At 45.0% G+C, this 20826-nt stretch overlaps 1 protein-coding gene across 1 annotated transcript; it reads left to right on the top strand.

Annotated features, from left to right (window-relative positions):
• Window positions 1-10320: 10320 nt before the first annotated feature.
• On the top strand, window positions 10321-20297 carry IL17D (interleukin 17D). Its single transcript, XM_075727687.1, has 3 exons — window positions 10321-10335; window positions 10473-10771; window positions 19982-20297. Exons 1-3 carry the CDS (start codon window positions 10321-10323, stop codon window positions 20295-20297), a joined length of 630 nt encoding a protein of 209 aa, XP_075583802.1.
• Window positions 20298-20826: the final 529 nt, after the last annotated feature.

Raw genomic sequence — 20826 nt, 5'->3', positions numbered from 1 at the left:
TTCGGAGTTGCTAATTAGATTTCAGCTATTGAATCTTGTGTTGGGGATTGTGGCACTGACTATGCACAGGTAGCTTTCTACAGCCTAGGCTGAGTATGCGCAAAGATGTTAGTTACAGAAACCATCATTTTGCTTATGAACTGAACAAGTTTGATCTGAAGTCATTGAGACATGTTAAATAGGAACATGGGGTTTCCAATTTATATCACTCTTTGGAGATAAAAATACTAGTCAGGTGTTCAGAATTTCCTAATAAATACTTGCAAACCTAGTACACTGGGGTGGCAGGGACTTGTTTTTCAAACATTTGTGTGAGTTTGGTTTAATAGTTAGACTTTTGTTATTACACTTTGAAATGCAAGGATTCAGTCTTCTAAAATTTCCAGTGCTCATTCTCAGTGTTGGTGCTTAGACTGTTTCCCTACGGGTGGCACTGGAAAGTTCTCTTTATATCTTCATGAAATGTTCTTTTCAGGTTTTAAAAACATCTGCCTGGTCTCATAGGACGTCTCTGCAAGTGGTCAGAAATGCTTCTTTAATGGCACAGTTGTAGGAATGTGATCTTGTGTGTTTTATGGTACAGTTAATGAACTGCTTTACATGTAATGTGTTTCTCATGATACTGGTGCAGCACTCAGCCTAGGACCGCAACAGCTTCTGCTTGGTGGTATAAGCAGAGCACATTCAGTGTGGTCTATGGCACATCTTGAGGAGCTCACCAAAGAAAAAAGACACAGTAAGCTCTGGGGCCTGATCCTTCTAGAGGTGCAAAAGAGCGCAAGAAGGAAGCGGATCCCACCTGTCTTATTTCTGCAAGTCTCTCCTGTGCTGCAGTTCTCTCTTAGCAGCAGGACAGAAAGGGAACAAAGATGACCTCTGCTGCAGGTACGGACAGAAAGGGAAAGAATGGATGGCTTATGCGGCTAAAGAACTTGGATACCACACTGCAATGCTAATGTGCCAAGCCAGAGCAGTCTTTGGCTTTTTGACTGTTCACCTCAGCTGAGGGGACCTTCTGTGTCTTTTAGAATGAGAAATACAGAACTACATTGCCTCTTTTGTCTCCACTGAATCCCCAGTTTCACTGCAGGCTTCACCATTTTACTTTTTGCCATTCCTTGACAGTAGTCCAAAGACGGTGCACACCTGTGAACGTGGAGCCTGTGTACTGTTGTCAGCTGGGTCTGTTCTGGGCCCGTTGTAGAGCCGGCATGAGCTTGCTGTCTCTGGCACTGGGCAGCCCTGGCCTCTCTTCACCGAGGCTACCCCTGCAGCCCCACCACTGCCAAAACCTTGGCACTGACACCCAGTACAACACTGTATATTTTTTAACATTTTCAATGAAATGTCAGAAAGACAAAGGAGAGGAGATGGAAAGGCAATCGAGCTGAACAATTCTCAGAGAAGGGCTCGGGCAGATGCCTTAACCTTACGGTCACACTTGGGACCCAGCTTTTTCCCTTGCTCATTCTTCAGTGCTGCCGTATCTATTGCTCTGGACAAGGAATGACATATTCCTGGATGTCATGGTAGTCTTTTTCTGTCAGGCTGACAGTCCTGGAAGATCTGGACCTCCAGGATGCGATGTGCCAGGCAGGAGGGAACGTTTTCAGCTACAGACTGCAGTGGAATGAGGTATCTGACTTAATCACAGTGGGAGAAAGTTTTGGGACCATGGCAGGGAGTACAGATAAACCTGTGAAACAGGGCAAAGGAGCAGACAGGCAAGATACTGTCATGGTCTTCTAACACAAAACCCTTTGAGTAGAGCATCTAATCAAACACTGCAATTGCATGGACGTGTCCATGATAAAGTGGTATGAATCACTAACAATTCGGAATACGGTTTACAGGCAGACTTAGTCCATAGAAACTTCTATGGACATCAGAGAGACTTTGATCAGCAGCAGTCTTAGTTCAGTTTGCCCAGATGCCTAACTATACATTATGTAAAATTCTGTGTTTTACAAATGAAGAATTGCTCTTTTGTTCCAGTCCTGCACAAAATCACAGGAAATTCTGGAACATGTTGTTTCCTATAGCATGAGGATCTGATCATATAATGCTCTGGGTTATGATGTGTTTGCACATTATTTTGCAAGCACAGTTGAGCTTGTTCTGAACTGACAGAAAGCCATGTGATCCAGCTCCAACACTGGAATAAGTCATCCTGGTCACAGTCAAAATGATTTAGCCCACGTTCAACTCCTTCAAAACTATGTTAACTATGGCTGCATCTCTACTAGAACTGCAGTATTTCCAGGGCAGGCCCAGAGCAGAGCAGTAACTATCCACACTGTAAGACTGGTAGCACGCTCCCCGGTACAGTTTTGGCCTGTGACTATTAGCAATCTCCCAGACAATTCCCTTGCATGACCCAAAGGTTAGCCTGGGCCAGGAACCATTCTTCATAGGCAGCTTAGGTGCAGCCTCCTTCTTCCAGCGTGTGAGACGTTCTGTGTGAGGGAACGCAAGATGCGACATCCCACCTGGACTCAAGGCTGGAGAGTGCTCCCTGATAGGGGCTAATATAACTGGAATCCATTCAGGAGAAAGCAGCTGTGTGCATGTCCAAAGTGCTATGTTGCTGGAAGGCCTCAAGCTATTGGTAGATGAACACACCTGCATGATGCCTGCATGCAGCTCAGGTCTTGAAAGAAGTGTGGCCATGCTGGTAGGGTGATGTGTCTAAAATAATTACCTGGGTTATACCTGGGTGATTATTGTGCTATGTTGATGTGATGACCCTGCCCCTGTCCTGGAGCTATCCTGGTTGGCATTTTGCTCAGGTGCAATGTGAGTTGTGTTCTCTGCTGTCATGTAGGATGCCCTCAGTCCTGAGATAGGTCTCAGGAACCACAGCAGTGGAAACACTGCATTAGCTAAATAATTCTACCTTGATCCCAGAAATTCAAGCAGAAACACTTAGTCAGGTTTGGTTGTGCAAAATGGACTCTATCTCCAGAAGCCACACTGCAGGTATGTGCTTCCAGCACCATTTAAGCCCTGATTTTGTGTTTAGCATTTTGGAATTAGTAGATTATTTAAAATTCCTGAATAAAGTTTTGGTAAATGCAATAGGACTGCTATTATATTAGGGTTTTGGGTTTTAGGAAGGCAGCAGTATTAAACCTAGGAAAATGATAATCCTCTCGAGGAACTGACTCATGAGCTGGTTTAGCTTGTATTATCATGAAAAATGTATTGGTCACAATATAAAACAATCTTTGGTTGACCTCTTAGACCTAAGACATTCTGTAAGTCTTCTTCAGGATGTGCTTGATTCAGTTAGGTAGAAAGTTACCTTTCTCTTTACATGTGTGAAAAATGTCTCTTTCTACAGTAGGCTCTCTGGTAATGACCCTATGAGTCACGGTCATTTTACAAAACATACAGGAATTCAGTTTCCTTGGATAAAGGTGGAAAGTAATCACAGCAATTCTATCCCCTGAAACAGACATTTGTCATCTTGAGTCTCTCTAGAGTCTTCTATGTGAATTACTACTTCAGAAGTAGGTGGGGAAAAAAATCCTTTGAGAATAGTCTCTTAGAGCATAGGCTGTGGACACTCTAGCTGGTTACCTTGGTGGCGAGTATCTTGGCAGCATAAATAGCCAAATATAAATTATTACCTGGGTTAGTATTTATTAGTTTCTAAACAAGCCTAAGTCCACAATATCAAAGCATTCTTATTCACGTATTTCATGTTTCACCCTGAATTCCTTTGCTACAGATTGTGTAAGTCATTACTTTTAGAACAAAGTTATTCTAGATTAACATGGGAAACAAGTACTGTACAAAAAAAGGATAAATAGTTCTGCAAGTCTTCTGAAAAAGGTCTGTTTCTCTTCTTGGTTTCTTTGCAAGTGTGGTAGGAGACTGTAAGAAACTAATTTGCTAAGCTTTGATTGCTCTTGATTTCAAAGGCACAGATGCTCAGCTTTTCAGTAGGCTATGGTTAACCTGTTTGCACCTCAGTTTCCACCTTTGCAAAATGAAGACCGTTAAGGATTCTCCACTTTACAAGAAATCAGTTTTGCAAAGCTAAATTGCCTAACAACTGTAAAATATGCTGAGACCCTGCTGTAGAAGATGCTATGCCATGGAAGCTGCAAAGTGGTACTACAGTGCTTACAAATGCAGGGCAGAGGGGATAGGAACACAATCAGCAGTCTGGGTGGGAGGTTATCTGCAAACAGAACGTGAGGGAGAAGGGCATCTTTGGGGAGTGATTTAATTCTCTGTCTGAAGATTTATACCTGCTGGTGATGCCAGCTGAATGTTTGTTCCATACAACAATATGAGTTGTTCAACTTGAAGATCTGTATGATGATTTTTTGAATGTTTTTCATGTCATTATTTCAGATAGAGATGGGATCTTGTTAATGTACATGCTGCTGTAGCAAGATGGGAATGTGCATTTGGAATATGCCAGTTTAGGGCAATTGTTTCATTGTTGTGACAAGCACATTACTGTGGCATCATTAATAATGCTTGTCACAATAATGCGCTTTATTTATGTGTGAATCATAGTATCTGGAACCAGCTGTCATGCCAGGGTGGCTATGGAAGACGACAATCCCAACCAAAAGAAGCTCCTGACAAGGTTGCTTGCTGGTGATTTGATGTGTCTGGGAAGGGCTCCATTCTTACACCTACTGGCAGGTTTTCATTTCATTCTATATTCATTTTCATTTCATTTCATTTCATTCTAATGGTTCTGAAACAACTTTCCAAGTTACCTTAATGGTCCGATGACAAAGTCTTTGAATAGAATTTTTTTCTCCTGCTATGACATATGTTTTCTCCAAGTGTTAGTAACAATGTAAGACATGCATCCAAAACCAGCACCCTCCTAAGAACCCAGTAAGTGTAGGGAATAGGCTTGAAAACCAGTGCCTCTTGTCCTCCATGTCATTGCAAGCAGTCCTGGACAGACTCCCTGGATACAGGTGTCAGTGCCTGACTGCTCGGTGGACTACCTACATGCATCTTGGTGTTTGTATGTATGAAAGTGTGTTAGGGGCTAAAATCAGTTGTGTTTTAACATAAATTAGTATTTCCTTCCTGTGAGATACCACATCGAGCTATGTTGTTGCTACAGTGCTGTGACACTGCGGTCATTATGTTTTCAGGATTTACTAAAAGATAGGAATTCTGCAATAGAATCATAGAATCATAGAATCGTTTAGGTTGGAAAAGACCTTTAAGATCATCCAGTCCAACCATTAACCTACACTACCAAGTCCACTCTAAACCAATCAAGGGTAGACTAAACTAAACTATGTCCTGAAGTGCCACATCTACCCGTTTTTTGAACACTTCCAGGGATGGGGACTCCACCACTTCTCTGGGCAGCCTGTTCCAATGCTTGACCACCCTTTCCGTAAAGAAATTTTTCCTAATTTCCAACCTAAACCTCCCCTGGCGCAGCTTAAGCCCATTTCCTCTCGTCCTATCACTAACTACTTGTGAGAAGAGACCAACACCCACCTCACTACAACCTCCTTTCAGGTAGTTGTAGAGAGCGATAAGGTCTCCCCTCAGCCTCCTCTTCTTCAGGCTAAACAACCCCAGTTCCCTCAGCCGCTCCTCATAAGGCCTGTGCTCCAGACCCTTCACCAGCCTTGTTGCCCTTCTCTGGACATGCTCCAGCACCTCAATGTCTTTCTTGTATTGAGGGGCCCAAAACTGGACACAGTAAATAAGTGATTCAACATTCATTCACGTAATTATAACCCGTAAGATGAAATGCTCTATTTAGCAAAATGAAGGGTCATCTTTAGTGGTAAAGTACACAAGAAAACCAGCATTTCTAGGAGTGGGTTCATTCTGACACAGTTTTGAAACAGTTTAGATGATCGCAACCACCAGTGTACAGAATCAGGTCTCTCATGGTATCTGTCAGCAACACATTGTGTACAACCAAATTTAGAAGTCTAAAGGTAGGAATACATTTAAAATGCCTAAAACATACTTATGTAGAGCCATATCTCAGACTCACCAAGAGATCCACGTAGAGCTGCCATATATGACAGAGGATCTATGGGAAGCCTCTGAAGTGGCCTCTGGGGATGAGGCCAGACACCCAACTTCAAGCACTTGAATTATTCTGTGCAGAGAGTGTTCAGTTCCTAACAGACAAATATCCAGTGGCATTTGGGAGGTCGTGGAGTGTCTGAGACCTGCCCCAGGCAGAGCAGACCAGCACGGTGCCACATTTATGCCAGCCCTGCCCTGTCCTGGTGTAGCGGCTACAGGGAGGCGAGGCTCCTCACACTGCTCAAAGTGCCACTGCGGAGCCTGTTTCCAGATGATTGAATCCCTGAATCCTGCTCTGTGCAGCCAGGTGTGAGCTAACTGTCCATCAGTGGAGCCAGTGTGGACTTCAGGCATTACAATCAAGCCTTTAGTGCAATTTGTGGTGCCCTAGTGTATCCCATGCGGCTGATCCCAGGTCCAGTGTCTTATCTGCCAGTTTCCTGCATGCTCACAGGATATTAGATTTTAAGACAGCCAAAGAGGCACTAGATAAGTATGTTACACCAGGAGAGCCCCGGGCAAGGCGGCAGGGGTTGCCCAGGGCGATGGAGGGTGGCTGCTCCGGTTGTTGATATTACCCCGTCTTTTACAGCCACAGCCTGTCCTGCAGCACAGTCTCACAGGCAGCTGGAAGCTCCCCACACCCATGGACGAGGGGAGCTCTGCACCTCTCTGTGTGTCACTTCTCTCAAAATAAAGATTTCTGATTCATGAACCCATTGGCTGGTTCTTGTTTGTGTGGTCTTTTGGGGGAAACTTGTTCCTACATATGTACAGAAATCTCTCTCTAGAAATCTGTATGTTATACAGGAACACCTCCTGACATAAAGGAAGTGGGGAGCCAGTCAGAGGGTACTCTGAGATCATGTGGGCATGATGGTTTCAAATCATGACATCTGCCCGATAGCAGCTGGAAACAGTACGAAACAGGCAGGGGTATGACATCATCAACAACGGCAGTCTCCATGTATGCAGCGGGCAAGGGCTTCCTGCTGTCACATAATGCTGGCAAAGCTGTAAGGGGTGGCTGGCCCTGCCAGCCAGGCACAGGCCAGGATGAAAACATGTGGGCCATGAGACTGTCAGAAATGGCGACTACCTGCCACAAAATGGCATCTGAAACAACACGGTGGCCCCTGTGCATGCTGTGGGAGGGGACTTCCCACTCTGAGGCCCTTCTAAAGCTGACAGGAAGGGGTGGCTGGTGCCAAGAAATGGCCGTGAGTCAACCAGAGGATATGAAAAATGAGTGGGTCATGTTTTACAAAAAGGCAGCTCAGTGCCGTTACAAAGAGCCAAGAGTCACGTCCTTCGGCCAGCGGGATGAGGCAGGACGCAGCCCGTGGCCTCCATACGGACCTCAGCACCGGGTCAGCTGTTGTCAAGGGCACAGGCGGGATGTTCTGTGCTCCATCGCTGGGAATTTTCACCTGAGGCCATCGAAGGGAAACATCTCACTGCCTTGTCTGTCTTCTCCTAAAAACCACCCATGAGCCATGGAATTCCCTATAGATTCACGTAAAGGTGCATATGGCTGCTATTCTGAATTTCTTGATGGAAATATCATATATTGCATCAAATCCAGGACAGGCTTTTTATTACTAAAGATTTTTTCTAATATTTCATTATATAGATTATATAGACAACAATACTGGTACCTTTATAATATCTTAGTAACTTCTCAAAGTCATGGTAAAATCTATGTTTTGCTGAAGTACGTAAGTCAAATTTTTATGATTCAGATGTCTCTGGGATAGACTATGCCGTGAGAGCTGGCATAGTACGCTTTCAATTCCCATGTAATGGAACCTCATTTGTTGCCCTTCTGTGATTCTTATTATTTGAATCAATGAGATTGCTAATCAGATAATATGATTTAAACTAATGGACAGAATTAGAATATTGTCTAGATGTGACTCAAAGCCTTAAACTCACTGGAAATTTAACGTCTGTGCCATTGTTTCCTCTCCTTCTGCTCTGATTTTTGAGCCAGACCGCTCCCAGAAATGTCAGTGGATATAAAGGAAGTGCATAAAAGTCAAGTATGACATCCTCATGCTATTCAGAAAGCGTTGAGAAAAGAGACTGGTTTATCCCAGGAAGAGTAATATAAAGACATCTGTCATGATGAATATTAGTCATGCTGCCACACATGCCACTTGGTGCTGAAGTAACCCTAGCCCAGGTGCAGCATGGGGCTCAGGGGGTTAGACGGGACCGTGCTAAATGGACAGCTGCCTTGCCCCAGTCCGTCTCCTGAGGATACGACTGCAAAGGAAAGTTTTGAATTCAATTTGAAAAAAAGTCCTTCCTCAGAGTTGCAACCTGATTCCAATCCCATACAGTTCAAGGTTAAGATACCGCTCATGAGTGATACTGACCTGTGATGCATAAGGCACCAAACCCACTAAAAATCACGCTTTGACTCAACTCAATCACTTTTCAGAAACCATGAAATCAAGTCACTTCATCACATTATGAATGCTGGGTCATCCTGCTTCAATTCCAGTATGGTCTGTGAAGTTGATGTCTTGTATTTCTGTGGTACCACGCTGGGGTTTCACAGTCCTTGTATGACTTATGAACCTTTTTTCCCTTACTCCTGATCAATATTTTCACATTTAACTATCCTTATACTAAATGCCTCAATAGACATGCAGGACTTCATCACAGCGCACCAAATATCTGATTCAAGTGATAAATTCTAAAGGCTGTTTTTAGTGCAAAACATTTCAGTGGACCACATCTTTTATGACCCAGAGTACTACAGATGTTCATTTTTTGTGGGTTGTGCCAGAGACCCTGAATAGATTGCATTATGTGGCTGTTAAAAGTACCGGTAAACCAGCACAGAATGGATGGAGAAGTCATTAGAGGTGAGACTCACCTCAATGTTATTTTAGATATGTACAATGCAAGCTTCTCACCTTCTGAAGCAGGTTTCCTTTCCAGGTTTAGGACGAGAGGAAATGGCCTCAAGTTGCGTCAGGGGAGATTCAGATTGGATATTAGGAAAGATTTCTTTACTGAAAGAGTGGTCACGCATTGGAACAGGCTGCCCAGAGAGGTGGTGGAGTCCCCATCCCTGGAGGTGTTCAAAAAACCTGTCAACATGGCACTTTGGGACATGGTTTAGTAGGCATGGTGGTGTTGGGTTGGCAGTTGGACTAGATGATCTTGGATGTCTTTTTCAACCTTAATGATTCTATTCTATTCTATTCTATTCTATTCTATTCTATTCTATTCTATTCTACTCTGTCATTCTATTCTATTCTATTCTATTCTATTCTATTCTATTCTATTCTATTCTATTCTATTCTATTCTATTCTATTCTATTCTATTCTATTCTTCTTTTAGTCAGTGGAGAGTGACATTGTAGTGGGTGTCTGCTGTAGGCCACCTCAGCAGGAAGAACCAGTAGGTGAGGTCTTCTACAGACAGCTCAACGCAGCCTCGTGTTTGCCAGCCCCAGTCCTCATGCGGGACTTCAACCACCCCAGTGTCTGCTGGAGGATCTACACAGCAGGGCTGGTTCTGGAGAAGCGAACTTGAGGTGCTGCTACCTGGAGCTAGGCATGTTGGAGATCCCAAACCCCTACAAGGGACAGTGCCAGTTGCTCCAAAGTGACTGAAAGCGTCCGGACTGCAGCAATCCCCTCCGCGGCTGCAGTTACATAGCCGGAGTTGTGCGATTTTCAGCCAGAAGCCCCCACTTTTTTTCTCAACAGCCTTGACCCTGACCGGGCCAAAACCATCCCGGCTCTGCCTCAGCCTCGTGCCCCGGCCCCGTGGGTCCCACTCGAGGCTGGGGGGCCCGGCGGCTTTAGGAGAGCCCGGCTCATCTCCACGCCACGGACGCCGCGGCAGGGAGCGCTCGCCTCCTGCCGCAGGGGCCGGGGGGCCCCGCCGCCCGCGGGGGGCCCTGACACCCCCCAGGCCTGCAGGGAGAGCCGGGCGGGTCGCCCCTTCGGGGCTGCCGGCCCCGGGCCCAGGGCGGGACGGCGGCCGGTGGCGGCCGGAGCGGGGCAGGCCGGCGGGGCTGTCCCCGGGGGCCGAGGACGGCGGGGCCGCGCCGAGCGGGAGCGGCCGGCTCCCGGCGCTGAGCGCTCGCCGCCTCCGTGAGCGCCTAAAATGTTCCTGGCATGCGAGGCCAGGGGAGATGCAGTGAGGAGCGGGGCACTTTTCCAACAGCTCCTCCGCCGAGAGAGCCAGTGGCACGGCGCGGCTCCCTCCGCAGCCCGCCGCTCTCCTCGGCTCCCTCGAGCGGCCCGAGCGCCATGCAGCGAGGCAGGGTAAGGGGCTGCGGGCCGGGGGGCGGGCAGGGCGGCGCGGGGGGAGCGCCCCGGCCGCCGGGCCGGGGGCTGCGGGCTGCGGGGGCTGGGGGGGGGGGCGCCCGGCCCCGGCCCCGCTGACGGCGGCGTCGTTGCAGGTGCGGGCGGCGCTGGCGGCGCTGCTGTGCGCGGCGCTGCTCCCGCTCCGCCCGGAGGCCGTCAAGGCGCCCAAGCGGCCGGCGCGGACCCGGACCTGCGGCGAGCGGCCCGAGGAGCTGCTGGAGCAGCTGTACGGGCGGCTGGCGGCGGGCATGCTCAGCGCCTTCCACCACACCCTGCAGCCCGAGCCGCCGGGCCGCCAGCACAACGCCAGCTGCCCGGCCGGGGGCCGGCCGGCCGCCGACAAGAGGTTTCGGCTGCCCGTCAACCTGCGCAGCGCCTCGCCGTGGGCCTACAGGTGACTCCGGGGCGCCGGGGGGGAGCGGGGGGCTCCAGCCGCGTCAGGGGGCGAAGCGGTGCCAGTGGCCCGGCGAGCGCCGGCTCCGCTGCCTGGGTCCCCCCCCCCCCGCCGAGCCCTGACGGGGCTCCCGCCGCCTGTCGCCGCGCAGGGCGCTGAGGCGGGGGCGGGAGGCGCCGGCCCCGAGGGATGACGGCTGCACCGCGCAGCAGCCTGACGGAGAGGTGTTACAGTAGGCGTCTGAACGGGCAGATAGAAGGTAAATATGAGATGGAGCTCACACACACACGCACACACCACCCCCCCGCCCGGGAGCGCAGACCACCCCTCCAAAAGTCACTTGGGCAAATGCTCAGGTGCGAAGTTCACTCGGAGGACCCTCAGCAAAGGGCCATCGCCAGGAGAGCCCCTCCTGACCCTGTAGCATCCCCAGAGGGGGCTCAGATGCTTCCCCTCAGATGCGGCTCCAGGCACTCTGCCGGTCTCTAAAACTTGTCAGAGTACAGCGTGTGTTCTTCTTACACCCCAGCAGAGCCGTGTCTTCACGTACGCCGCTGCAAACGCTCCCAAGGGCTTGCTGTCCAGTTTGCTGTAGGAGTGTAGACGAGGAATGAGTACTGCGATTTTCTACATCTGTGTTTTCAACCTACGCTTTGCAGACCGCACCCCCCCCCCCCCCCTCCCCTGAGGTGGAACAGGGGCTGACAGACTGTTTTTAAGGGGGCATAAAAATAAGTAAAATAAATCTGTTGTCAGGCTGGTTAATACACAAAACAAGGGTCTGCACTTCTGTAGGGAACTCTGGAAAAGCTTGGAAAGCACTGTCCTAGAGCACTAAACCCAGTGTGTGATCACATTCTCACTATCAAGTCTTCTGGTAGTTTTGTCTGAGTAAGACTGGCAGAATGGGGTTCTCTGTTTTCAGCTTTCTGTAAAGGCACTGGAGACAACAGGAAACTAAAACATGCACAAACTTAAAAGGAGCTGACTTTCTTGCTACTTTCTGTACATTATCCTCCGTCTATACCTTGACACAGTTACTGTGTATTCAGCAAACTTCAATATCTCCTTGTTAGTGATCTCCAATAAACATTTATTTTGTGGCATGGTTTTTGCCCACTTTTAGTTGAAGAAGTAATCCTACTGAGAGAAAAATGGTTTATTTGCTCAAGAAGCCTTTCATAAACAAAGTATTTTTAGAAATAGTATTTTTAGCAATATGTTTTCTGTAAGCAGACTGAGGATTTTTTTAAGCTACCTAAGTGTGCAAAGAGCAAAGTGTGATGAATGCAATACTTACCATTAGGCTCAGGTATTTTTTACGTTGGTTTTGCCAAATCCTAGTGCTATCAGAAAATTGTTCTTCTGGTCTGACAACAGTGCCTTCCATGCTCACATCTCGTTGGGTAGGTATTTATTTTCAGTTGGAGCTCTGTATGGGCTTACTTCTTAACAGAGAACCAGCTGCTATTTGGGGCCTGGCTTACAAAAAGTTTATTAAGAAACTGTAAATCCACTGTACTTTTCATCAAAATGTTTTCAAATGGATCATTAACCAGTCACATACAAGTAACTTCATGACATCTCCAAACTACAAATTTTAAAAGTCGGGGGGAAAAAAAAAAAAAAGTATTACACCATTAGAGGCAAAATCTAAAATTCTAAAATTACATTTAGGAGAAAAGTTGTTTCTCCAGGGTGCAGAGGCCCAAGTACACTGTCCAGTTAAAAGATCTCATTTACAGCTTTTTTTCTCGATCGCATTTTTACTGTATCATTAGTGTGCAATGAGACAGCAACAGACATTGCAAGACGTGTAATGAAGGTGTAAAATATAAAATTGCTCATTATGAATGGTAATATGCATTTGCTGTTACAACCTGCTATTTCCTAAATTTTGAAGCCTGATAAAGAAAGCATTATGAAGATCTGGTCTGATCTGTGGGGTTCACCTGGTTACCCTAGAAGCAAGCTCCCAAATCCCATTAGAGCTACCGCATATCTTTAAAAAGGACATGCAACTGTCCATTAAAGATTGCAAGTAATGGCACATTACGTCTTGTCAGTGGTTAACCAATTTCACTTACACAATCCCAACAATTTCTTCTCCATGGCTGGGGTGTTAATGTGAAAAACTGCATACAGCTCTCTTCTGTAATACAGAGCTTTCTTGACAAGCCTGTTTACATTTAATTCTTTTAATCTTTCTTCATAAATTGTTCCCCTTCACTCATTCGTTGCTGTCTCCTGAACTGCATCCTGAATCACCAGAGTTGTTCTAGTAGTGAATGCTCAGAAATTAATTCACTGTAGGCAGCCCCCTCTTGTACACTCTGATAGGACACCCCTCAAAGCATGAATTTGACTATTTGAAACTTGCATCAAGATGCCTGCCCCGTTTCAGCGCCTCGCAGGCATCCTGCTCTCCAACTTCTCTTCTGCCCCTGAAGAGTCACAGTGCAATTAATTTCTGCTCTATGCATAACGGGTCTTTTTGCTTTTTGAACTGCATTTTAATGTCTGAGATACCTCATGCTGTTTCTCTGTCTTCATTGGTGTTGCAGCAGTTCCCATTGTTACCATCTGCAGATTTCATTAACATACTGTTTATACTCCCTATTCCAGGTCATTAATAATAAAGATGTTAAGTCTGGCTCTACCTACCTTCCCCTGCGTATCTCCCTAGGCACCTGTTCCCAGCTGTTTAACACTGCTTCTTGTAATTCTTCTGCTCATATGACTGTTCAGTTCAAGTCAACTGAAATTTTTTCATATCAGCATTTGTGAGAAAGAATCAAATATATTACTTAGAGATCTGTGTATAACATTCATCCTACTGCATCGCATATATCCAAGTTTGTCGTTCTATTTAAGTGTGGAAGAATTAGGTTTGATTGACTCAAAGTTCAGCTAATCCTTGTGTGGCTGCTTTCCTTGTCTTTGTTTTGTGCTCACTATTTATTTGCTATTACTTGGTCTCTTTAATTTGGTTATACAAAAATCAAGACTTACATCATTTTTGGCTTGCTACAACCCAGAGATGCGGGAGTTGCACATGGATTGCACCGCATATCCATCTGGTCCACGATCCTGCTGCTGGCAGCAACCAACAGTTGGTATTTGACGCAAAAGTTAGAGGAAGAATATTAGTCCATCTGCCCGATACTGAAATTCCATCATGATGGCCACAGGAGATCAGTATATAAGTCAGAGCACAAAGTTTAATCATCCAAATCGCTCTTCACCCTGCAGAGCTATAAAGAGACAGCGGAGTTCCCTGAAGTCAGTTGAGTGGAGTGAAATCTTGAGCATACTGGCTATATCATACTGTTCAGCACTTCAGGAAGTTGGTCTAAGAATTACCCAGTTTTTTTAAAAAAATAGAGCCAGCGGCAGAAGCTCTGCCATGAAATCATCATGCCATGAAATCATCAGGTTGACTGTGTGCCAGTTTCTGACATTTATCCAGGAGTTGCTTGTCCTTTTTAGTAGTATTACGAGGACAGTCAATGAAATCCAGAAAGCCTGCTTGTAGAGGGAGGTACTGGTAAGGGCTGTGGTCCTTGGCTATTGCTATGATTCACAGTTGCTTCACAAGAATTAGTGATACAGGTTGTCTTACCAGCTACAGACCTCTGCCGACAGCGCAGGATGAGTGTTGCTTGTTAAAATTTAGAGAAGCCATAAGCATGGTGAATCTTTACCAATGCAAGCTCAGCTCCAGAGGTGGCACACTCAAGTGGCTCGTGGACAAGAGCCATTATAAAAAGGATTAATTTTAAATGCGTGCCTAAATGTTAGCAGGGTCTGATCATAAAGCTCAGAGTAATGGTTGAAAAATCTGATCCCGCTGAAGTCAACAGTGCGTTTACAGGTAGCATTGATTTGTGATTCCATTCATGGTGCTGCAGAGCACAGGTGCCATTCATTAATCAGCTATATACGTCAGCTCTGGTCTCTGTTGTCTTAGGGTTATAATAGCATTAATAGCTAGTTTGTAGGAATACAGAGTCTTCTGCAAACAGACGTCTGCACGAATTTAGCAAAAATTCTTTATGTGTATTCAAGAAGTCATTCCCATTTCTGAATATCCAAACCTCATGGCTTCTGTTTCTGGGGCCTAATCCTGCATTTACGAAGGGTTCATTTACAGAGATCTAACTTTTATGTCAGTGTTGATCTGATCACTAAATCCCCTGTTAGCTAGTCCCTCTCTGAAACATTGCCCAGCTTGTTTTTTCTGCTTTTCAAAAACCACTTTCAGTTTATAAACATCCTTGATTTAGTGCTCATCTGCATAAAATCTTAATAAAAGTAATACAGGCAAGTCTTTTATTGGTAAAAGCCAAGCTTGTCTGCAGTGCTTTGAAAGAAGTCATACAAGAGGGCTTTCCTTTAAATAATACTCCACTGATTTTCAAGAACCTTATTCAAGACATTTTCCAGGATTTAACATTATCGTGTGGCACAGTGTGCATATCCCAAAGATGCAGCCAAGGGAAAGAATACAAGGGGACACAGAACTGCCATCCTTTTCATTTGAGTACATGTTCGTACAACTCCAGAAAATCACTGTTGGCACTAGGCTATTTTATGCAAGCACTGTATTTACTACCTGTATATAAACCAAACTAAACATATTGTGAACAAAAGAACACCTGCTATAGAAAAATAAATGTCTTGCCAAGACGGAAAGAAAAAGTTGTTAGCTTTAGTCCTGTAAGTATTTCAGAGTGCAAAGTAAAGGGATGATGATCTGCTTATTAGACTTCTGATAACATCCAGCTGTTAGCCCAGTGCTGACAGTGATTTTCTGAAGAGTCAGCTGTACCTGTCTGCCCCAGCACAGCATCTGACCCACTGGATTTAGAAACTTGGAAACTATGAAGCGATAATGTTATTAAAAATACTACATATGAAAGTAGCGGTACAAGACAAGACAGATGAAGTCTTTGCAAGAGTTTCACTTCTAACAGAAACTTTTCTCTTGAGTTTCCAGGCTTAGTACGTAAACGGCAGGAAGTTTGTTTTTCAGTGGGAGTTCTCAAAGCACTCATAGGGCCATAAGGAAAAGCAGCCTAGAACTAGTCACACTTCATTAGCAGTTCCAGTTCAGTACAAACCTGCTTCTTGTTCCAGCAGATTGAAACGTAGCAGCCCAGCATAGCTCACTGCTCCTGTCATTTGCAAATCAGGAGTGCCGGCTAGGCAGAGTTAGCCTTACATACCAGTAACCTGAGTTCACAAGACAAGGGCAACCCTTATCAAAATGATTGGGCTGTCTAGTTTGCAGCAGTGGCTACAGCAAATGGCACAAGGATGAAGGGGGCACTTGGGTGCCAGTGGGAAGTTGCACTTCTCTGGTTCTCCACCACTCTTCCCAGCTGCTTCTGTTGTGTCCACCCCAGTTAGATGCATCTTTCACTACTTACACGAAAGAGTCAGTGGGAACTTGGAGTATGTGTTTTATCAAGGTAATTAACCTGATCAAACATGTTTGCCCTGTTCTAGGAGAAGACATAAAAATATGACTTGCAGTGCTTGGAGACATGGAGGTGCATCGAACTACAGCTGAGGCTGTGGTCATTACATGCACAGAGTGATTATGTTCAGTGCATGAAAACAGAGGAAGCAGGTCACACAACTGCATTTATACAGCTAGGTTACTGGTGTTTGTTAGCAGTTCAGACCCAATTCAGGCTGGCTTGCCTAGAAAGATGAAAATGAGGCTTTAGTTATACGTCCTTTCTTAACAGGTTTGAGCTGAAGATGCAGAACCTCGGATATGGCTCCAAAGTTCAGTGACGTTTGAGTTCAGCGTTTAATTTCAGGAGGCATTACTCAAGAGTCTTCAGCTTTAAAGTTCTGGTCTGGATGCAAACCCCCATCTGTATTTTGGATCCATCTTTGGGTTTGGATCCTCTCTGATTCCTTCCAGTCCTCACATGATGGGGTAGAGGTATCTACAGCAAACTTAGCAATACAAGGGATTTTTCTATAGAAAGCAGAAAACCACACCATCCTTTCAAAAAAAAATCCTCATTTATACCTGACTTCTGCCACATAGGAATTTGGAGGGGAAACTTGTTGTAGACCATGATTCCAATGACAGTGTTCTCTTGTTATTAGTGAAAACGCTTATGTTTGCATCCAGAAGCATGTTCATGCTTTCCAGTAACATCATAAACCAGGTGCTAGAGATAATACAGTAGAGGAAATACCAATGACTTGACATATGGTGTGTTTAACAATCCACCACTGAAATCATTCACACTTGAGTTTGAAATGGGAATGTATCACGGGAGAAAAGCCTGTATTCCACTTTCTTCTCTTCTGCTGGCTACCAGACATTTTATTTCACATTGGTGTGAGATCCTGTAACATGCGGGTATTTCCTGGGGAAAGTAAGCGAGTACAAATGGGACAGAGAAGCTTTGCAAAAAATATCTGCGACATCACAGATGTCTGGTTATGAGAGAACTGGTCAGATTTTTCTGTGAGGAAAACAAATTCCTTAAAAAGACAAAGACTCCAGATTATATTGCCATTTAGAAAAAAAAAAAAGTCTCTTTTCTTTGATGACAGGATAATCAAGTTTGTATTTGGCTAAAGCTGTGATTCCAGATTTGTTTTAACCTGATAAACTGGTGATACTTCTGAAGAGGGCAGCTCCCTTCTGCCCCCATCTACAGCTGCTTGTTCACACTGGCTTGTTTGTGTAGGGCTCTGTGTCCATGTGGCAAGACAGCTGAAGGACCAAAATCCAGATTTTGATTAAGTTACTTTTCAGTTGGATGAATTCCCAGATCTAACCCTGTGACCAGAAGAACATCAGCATCAACCCGGGGCGGAGGCAAGAGGGAGAGCCAGGCTGCCTGTTTTGGGAAGTGCAGATTTTGTTGACTAGAAGTGGCTGTGCAATCACAGCTCGAGGCAGGCTTACGCTGGCCCTTCCACAGCTGAAACCTCGTCTCAGAGACCACCTGTAAAGATAAAAGGCTAACGCTTTGATACCCCAGGGAGTGATACAAACCCTGGGAAACACAATTTAGGAATCACTTTAAACCTATTGCAGTTTTCAAAATCGGTTATTTTGAAACTGCTGTGCAAAGGGGGGCATTGTATATGCAGTAGTTTGTATCATCCCAGTAATAATTATATTGATGACAGGTATTTAATTTATTCATGTTTTTTATGTAATTGCCCCACTTCATCTACTCTGTGGTGATCCTATCCTGATTCCAAATAGAGTATGGCTTAAAACCCAGTGCAAGAAGTTTTATTGGTTTTGCAGTACTTCACATCACAGTAAACATGAACATTCTCAGCTTGAACATTCTCTCTCATATCAGATCTTTGACTGTTACTCAGTTTTTTAGCCTCAGCTGCTGTGATTTCCTGGCCAAGCAGGGGAAATGATTTAGTTTGCAAGAAAAAAAAGTTCCGCTTCACTGTTAGGAAAACTTACCAAGTGAAGAGGTGGTGAAATACTGCAAACAGAGCCTCTGGGCAGGCTGGGGAATGCCTCTGAAGGTTTTCAAGAACAGGCTGGGTGAACATGGGCAAGTACATCTGAGTTTGCCTGATGGAGGCATTTGGACTAGGTGACCTCCCAACGTGTCTTCATGCTCTCTGCGTGCCAGTAACAGCCTGTAGGATACTTCTGCTGTGCACCGTGTGTAGGTCTAACCATCCACTGTATGAAAGCAGGAGCAGGGGGAAAGGGCAGAAGAGGGTTTTCTGTGAGCTGACAGGTGGGTGAGTGCTTCTGATGATATACTCGGGGTCAGCATCCTCGCAAAGGCGGGACGGGCTCTGCAGGAGGAGCACCGAGAGGCAGCTGGCAGTGTTTCTGGGCTGAACGCTTCTTCCGCCGAAGAGAGCCATCATCCCTCTCCAGCTGGACAGTGCAACCACTGCTGAAGCAGGGCTAGTTTTGTAACAGCGTGAGAGCAGGGGGTGATCTGGAGGAAGCTTACAGGTACAAGGAGGACAGCTGGCATACGAGCTAAACATATAAAAAAAATCTGCTTTTTCTGGAGGTGCAAACCCCTTTTCTAGAATAATGACACACAGTTGTAATAATGTACAAGTTACAGCCATGCCCAGCAATTACTTGCAGTATAAGCAGGAAAAGCACGTAAAGAACAAAGCAACAAATACATCACCACCACAATAAGCAGCATGGCTACACACTCCAGTATGTGTAATCCATTGTGTACTTAAGTCTTTTATTTCAGAAAACAAGCAGACTTTATCAGCTTTTACTCTCTTCACTAAAAGCAATGGCTCTAGGTCAGCCAGGATCTGTATGACTTGAGACCATAGTAGCACATCTTTGTCTCTGCGTCCAACGACACCCAGAGAGGAATGCTGGAACTTGGACTTTGTTGGTCCAAGCTGGACTTCAGTTACAAGCTTTCCAGCTCCTGCTAATCAGGAATTTCCAGAGGCAGGGCATTAACAAGCAAAAAGAAAGGATCAAACAACAAACTGTAAGACAACAAAAAATAGAGGCTATACTCTTGAAGCTTTGGGGCAATGCTTTACTTCAAAATATAGCAGGAGAGGGCAGAAAAAACATTAACTTTGCAGTTTATCTCAGTGTGGGCATGCAAATGTTGTTTTTCTCTGGTTAGAGAAAGAGACAGTGGAGGTGAATTGGAGAAAAAAATAGAGTTCTGCTTTCAAGAGGAAGGCACCTTTATAACCCCAAGTACACTAGGGAGCAAAAACTATTGCAGAAATAGTAGTACAATTCTCTTTAAATTAGAAAATTTTAAAACCTCATGTCATAGCTTCAACAATAACAACGTTAACAAGGATTTCTATTGATTTTTGAAGAACTCAAGGCAGATCAAAAGTGTGGAAATGCCCAAGTGTCCTTTTTAATGCTCTATTTACCCATTCAGTCCAAAATGCAAAACTTATTCTGCTTAAACCCCTGAATGTCACATTTTAGAAAGCCAGTCATTACATACTTCAGTGTGTGCTGTAGGACCTGATCAGTGCTAGACGTTGTTCATGTTTTTTCTTTACACTTTACAAATAAGAAGCCAGACAGGAACAGCTATAGCTATTTTTCCTGGCAAAGAAAACAAAAACATTATGCAAATGGTTACGGTTAAATCACATTATAATAATGTTTTCCAGATGAATATATCTATTTTTAGAGTTACTAATGAATCTTTATTATTTGCTTCCCTGTAGAATTTCCTATGATCCCACAAGATATCCTAAATATATTCCTGAAGCATACTGTCTGTGCAAAGGCTGCCTCATGGGGATCTTTGGCGAGGAGAATTTTCACTTCCGCAGCACCCCTGTGTACATGCCAACAGTCATCCTCCGTCGCACGTCGTCGTGTGCTGGGGGCCGTTATGTCTACACAGAAGATTACGTCACTATCCCGGTGGGCTGCACTTGTGTACCTGAGCAAGAAAAAGAGGCCGAAAGCGTAAATTCCAGCATAGATAAGCAAGAAATGAAGCTGCTGGTAAGCCAGAACAAGCCGTCATCAGAATGAAGAATATATAAAGAGTTGTGTTACAGTATTGGCTTCACAACATCATTTCACCACCTCAGGAAACCGCACCACAGCAGCAAACCCATTGACTTACCCTCTTTTTCTCCTTACGGTTATTTCAGTTATAAGATGGAAAGTTGTCCTGTCACTCAGATCATTAGAAATGACGATTCATATTAAGAACTTCTTTAGTTCATGTAAGTATTTGTTGCAAATTCCAAAGTAGCTTTTTTTTTCCTTAGAGCAGAACATTCTATCCATGCTTATTCACAGTAAATTTTAGATGATGCAACTGTAAGACATGCTAGCTATTGCTGTAGCAGACTACTGGTTGTAGATACTTTTAAGGAATCTCTTATACTCTACTTTTAAATACTCTTATATAAAAATCACATAGATGTCATACATGTGCCAAATCAGCAGCTAAAAGTGTAATTTCTCAGGCTGGGAGAGCCTTCCTTTATATTGCATAGCTCAACTCCAAGCAGTGTTCTTGGCTGTTACATCTTTGGCCATTTATACACTACAG

The sequence above is a fragment of the Pelecanus crispus genome, chromosome 1 (assembly GCF_030463565.1).
Source record: "Pelecanus crispus isolate bPelCri1 chromosome 1, bPelCri1.pri, whole genome shotgun sequence".
Lineage (NCBI taxonomy): Eukaryota > Metazoa > Chordata > Aves > Pelecaniformes > Pelecanidae > Pelecanus > Pelecanus crispus.
The sequence above is the reverse complement of the archived record's forward strand: the minus strand, read 5'-3'. Positions and strand labels throughout refer to the sequence as shown.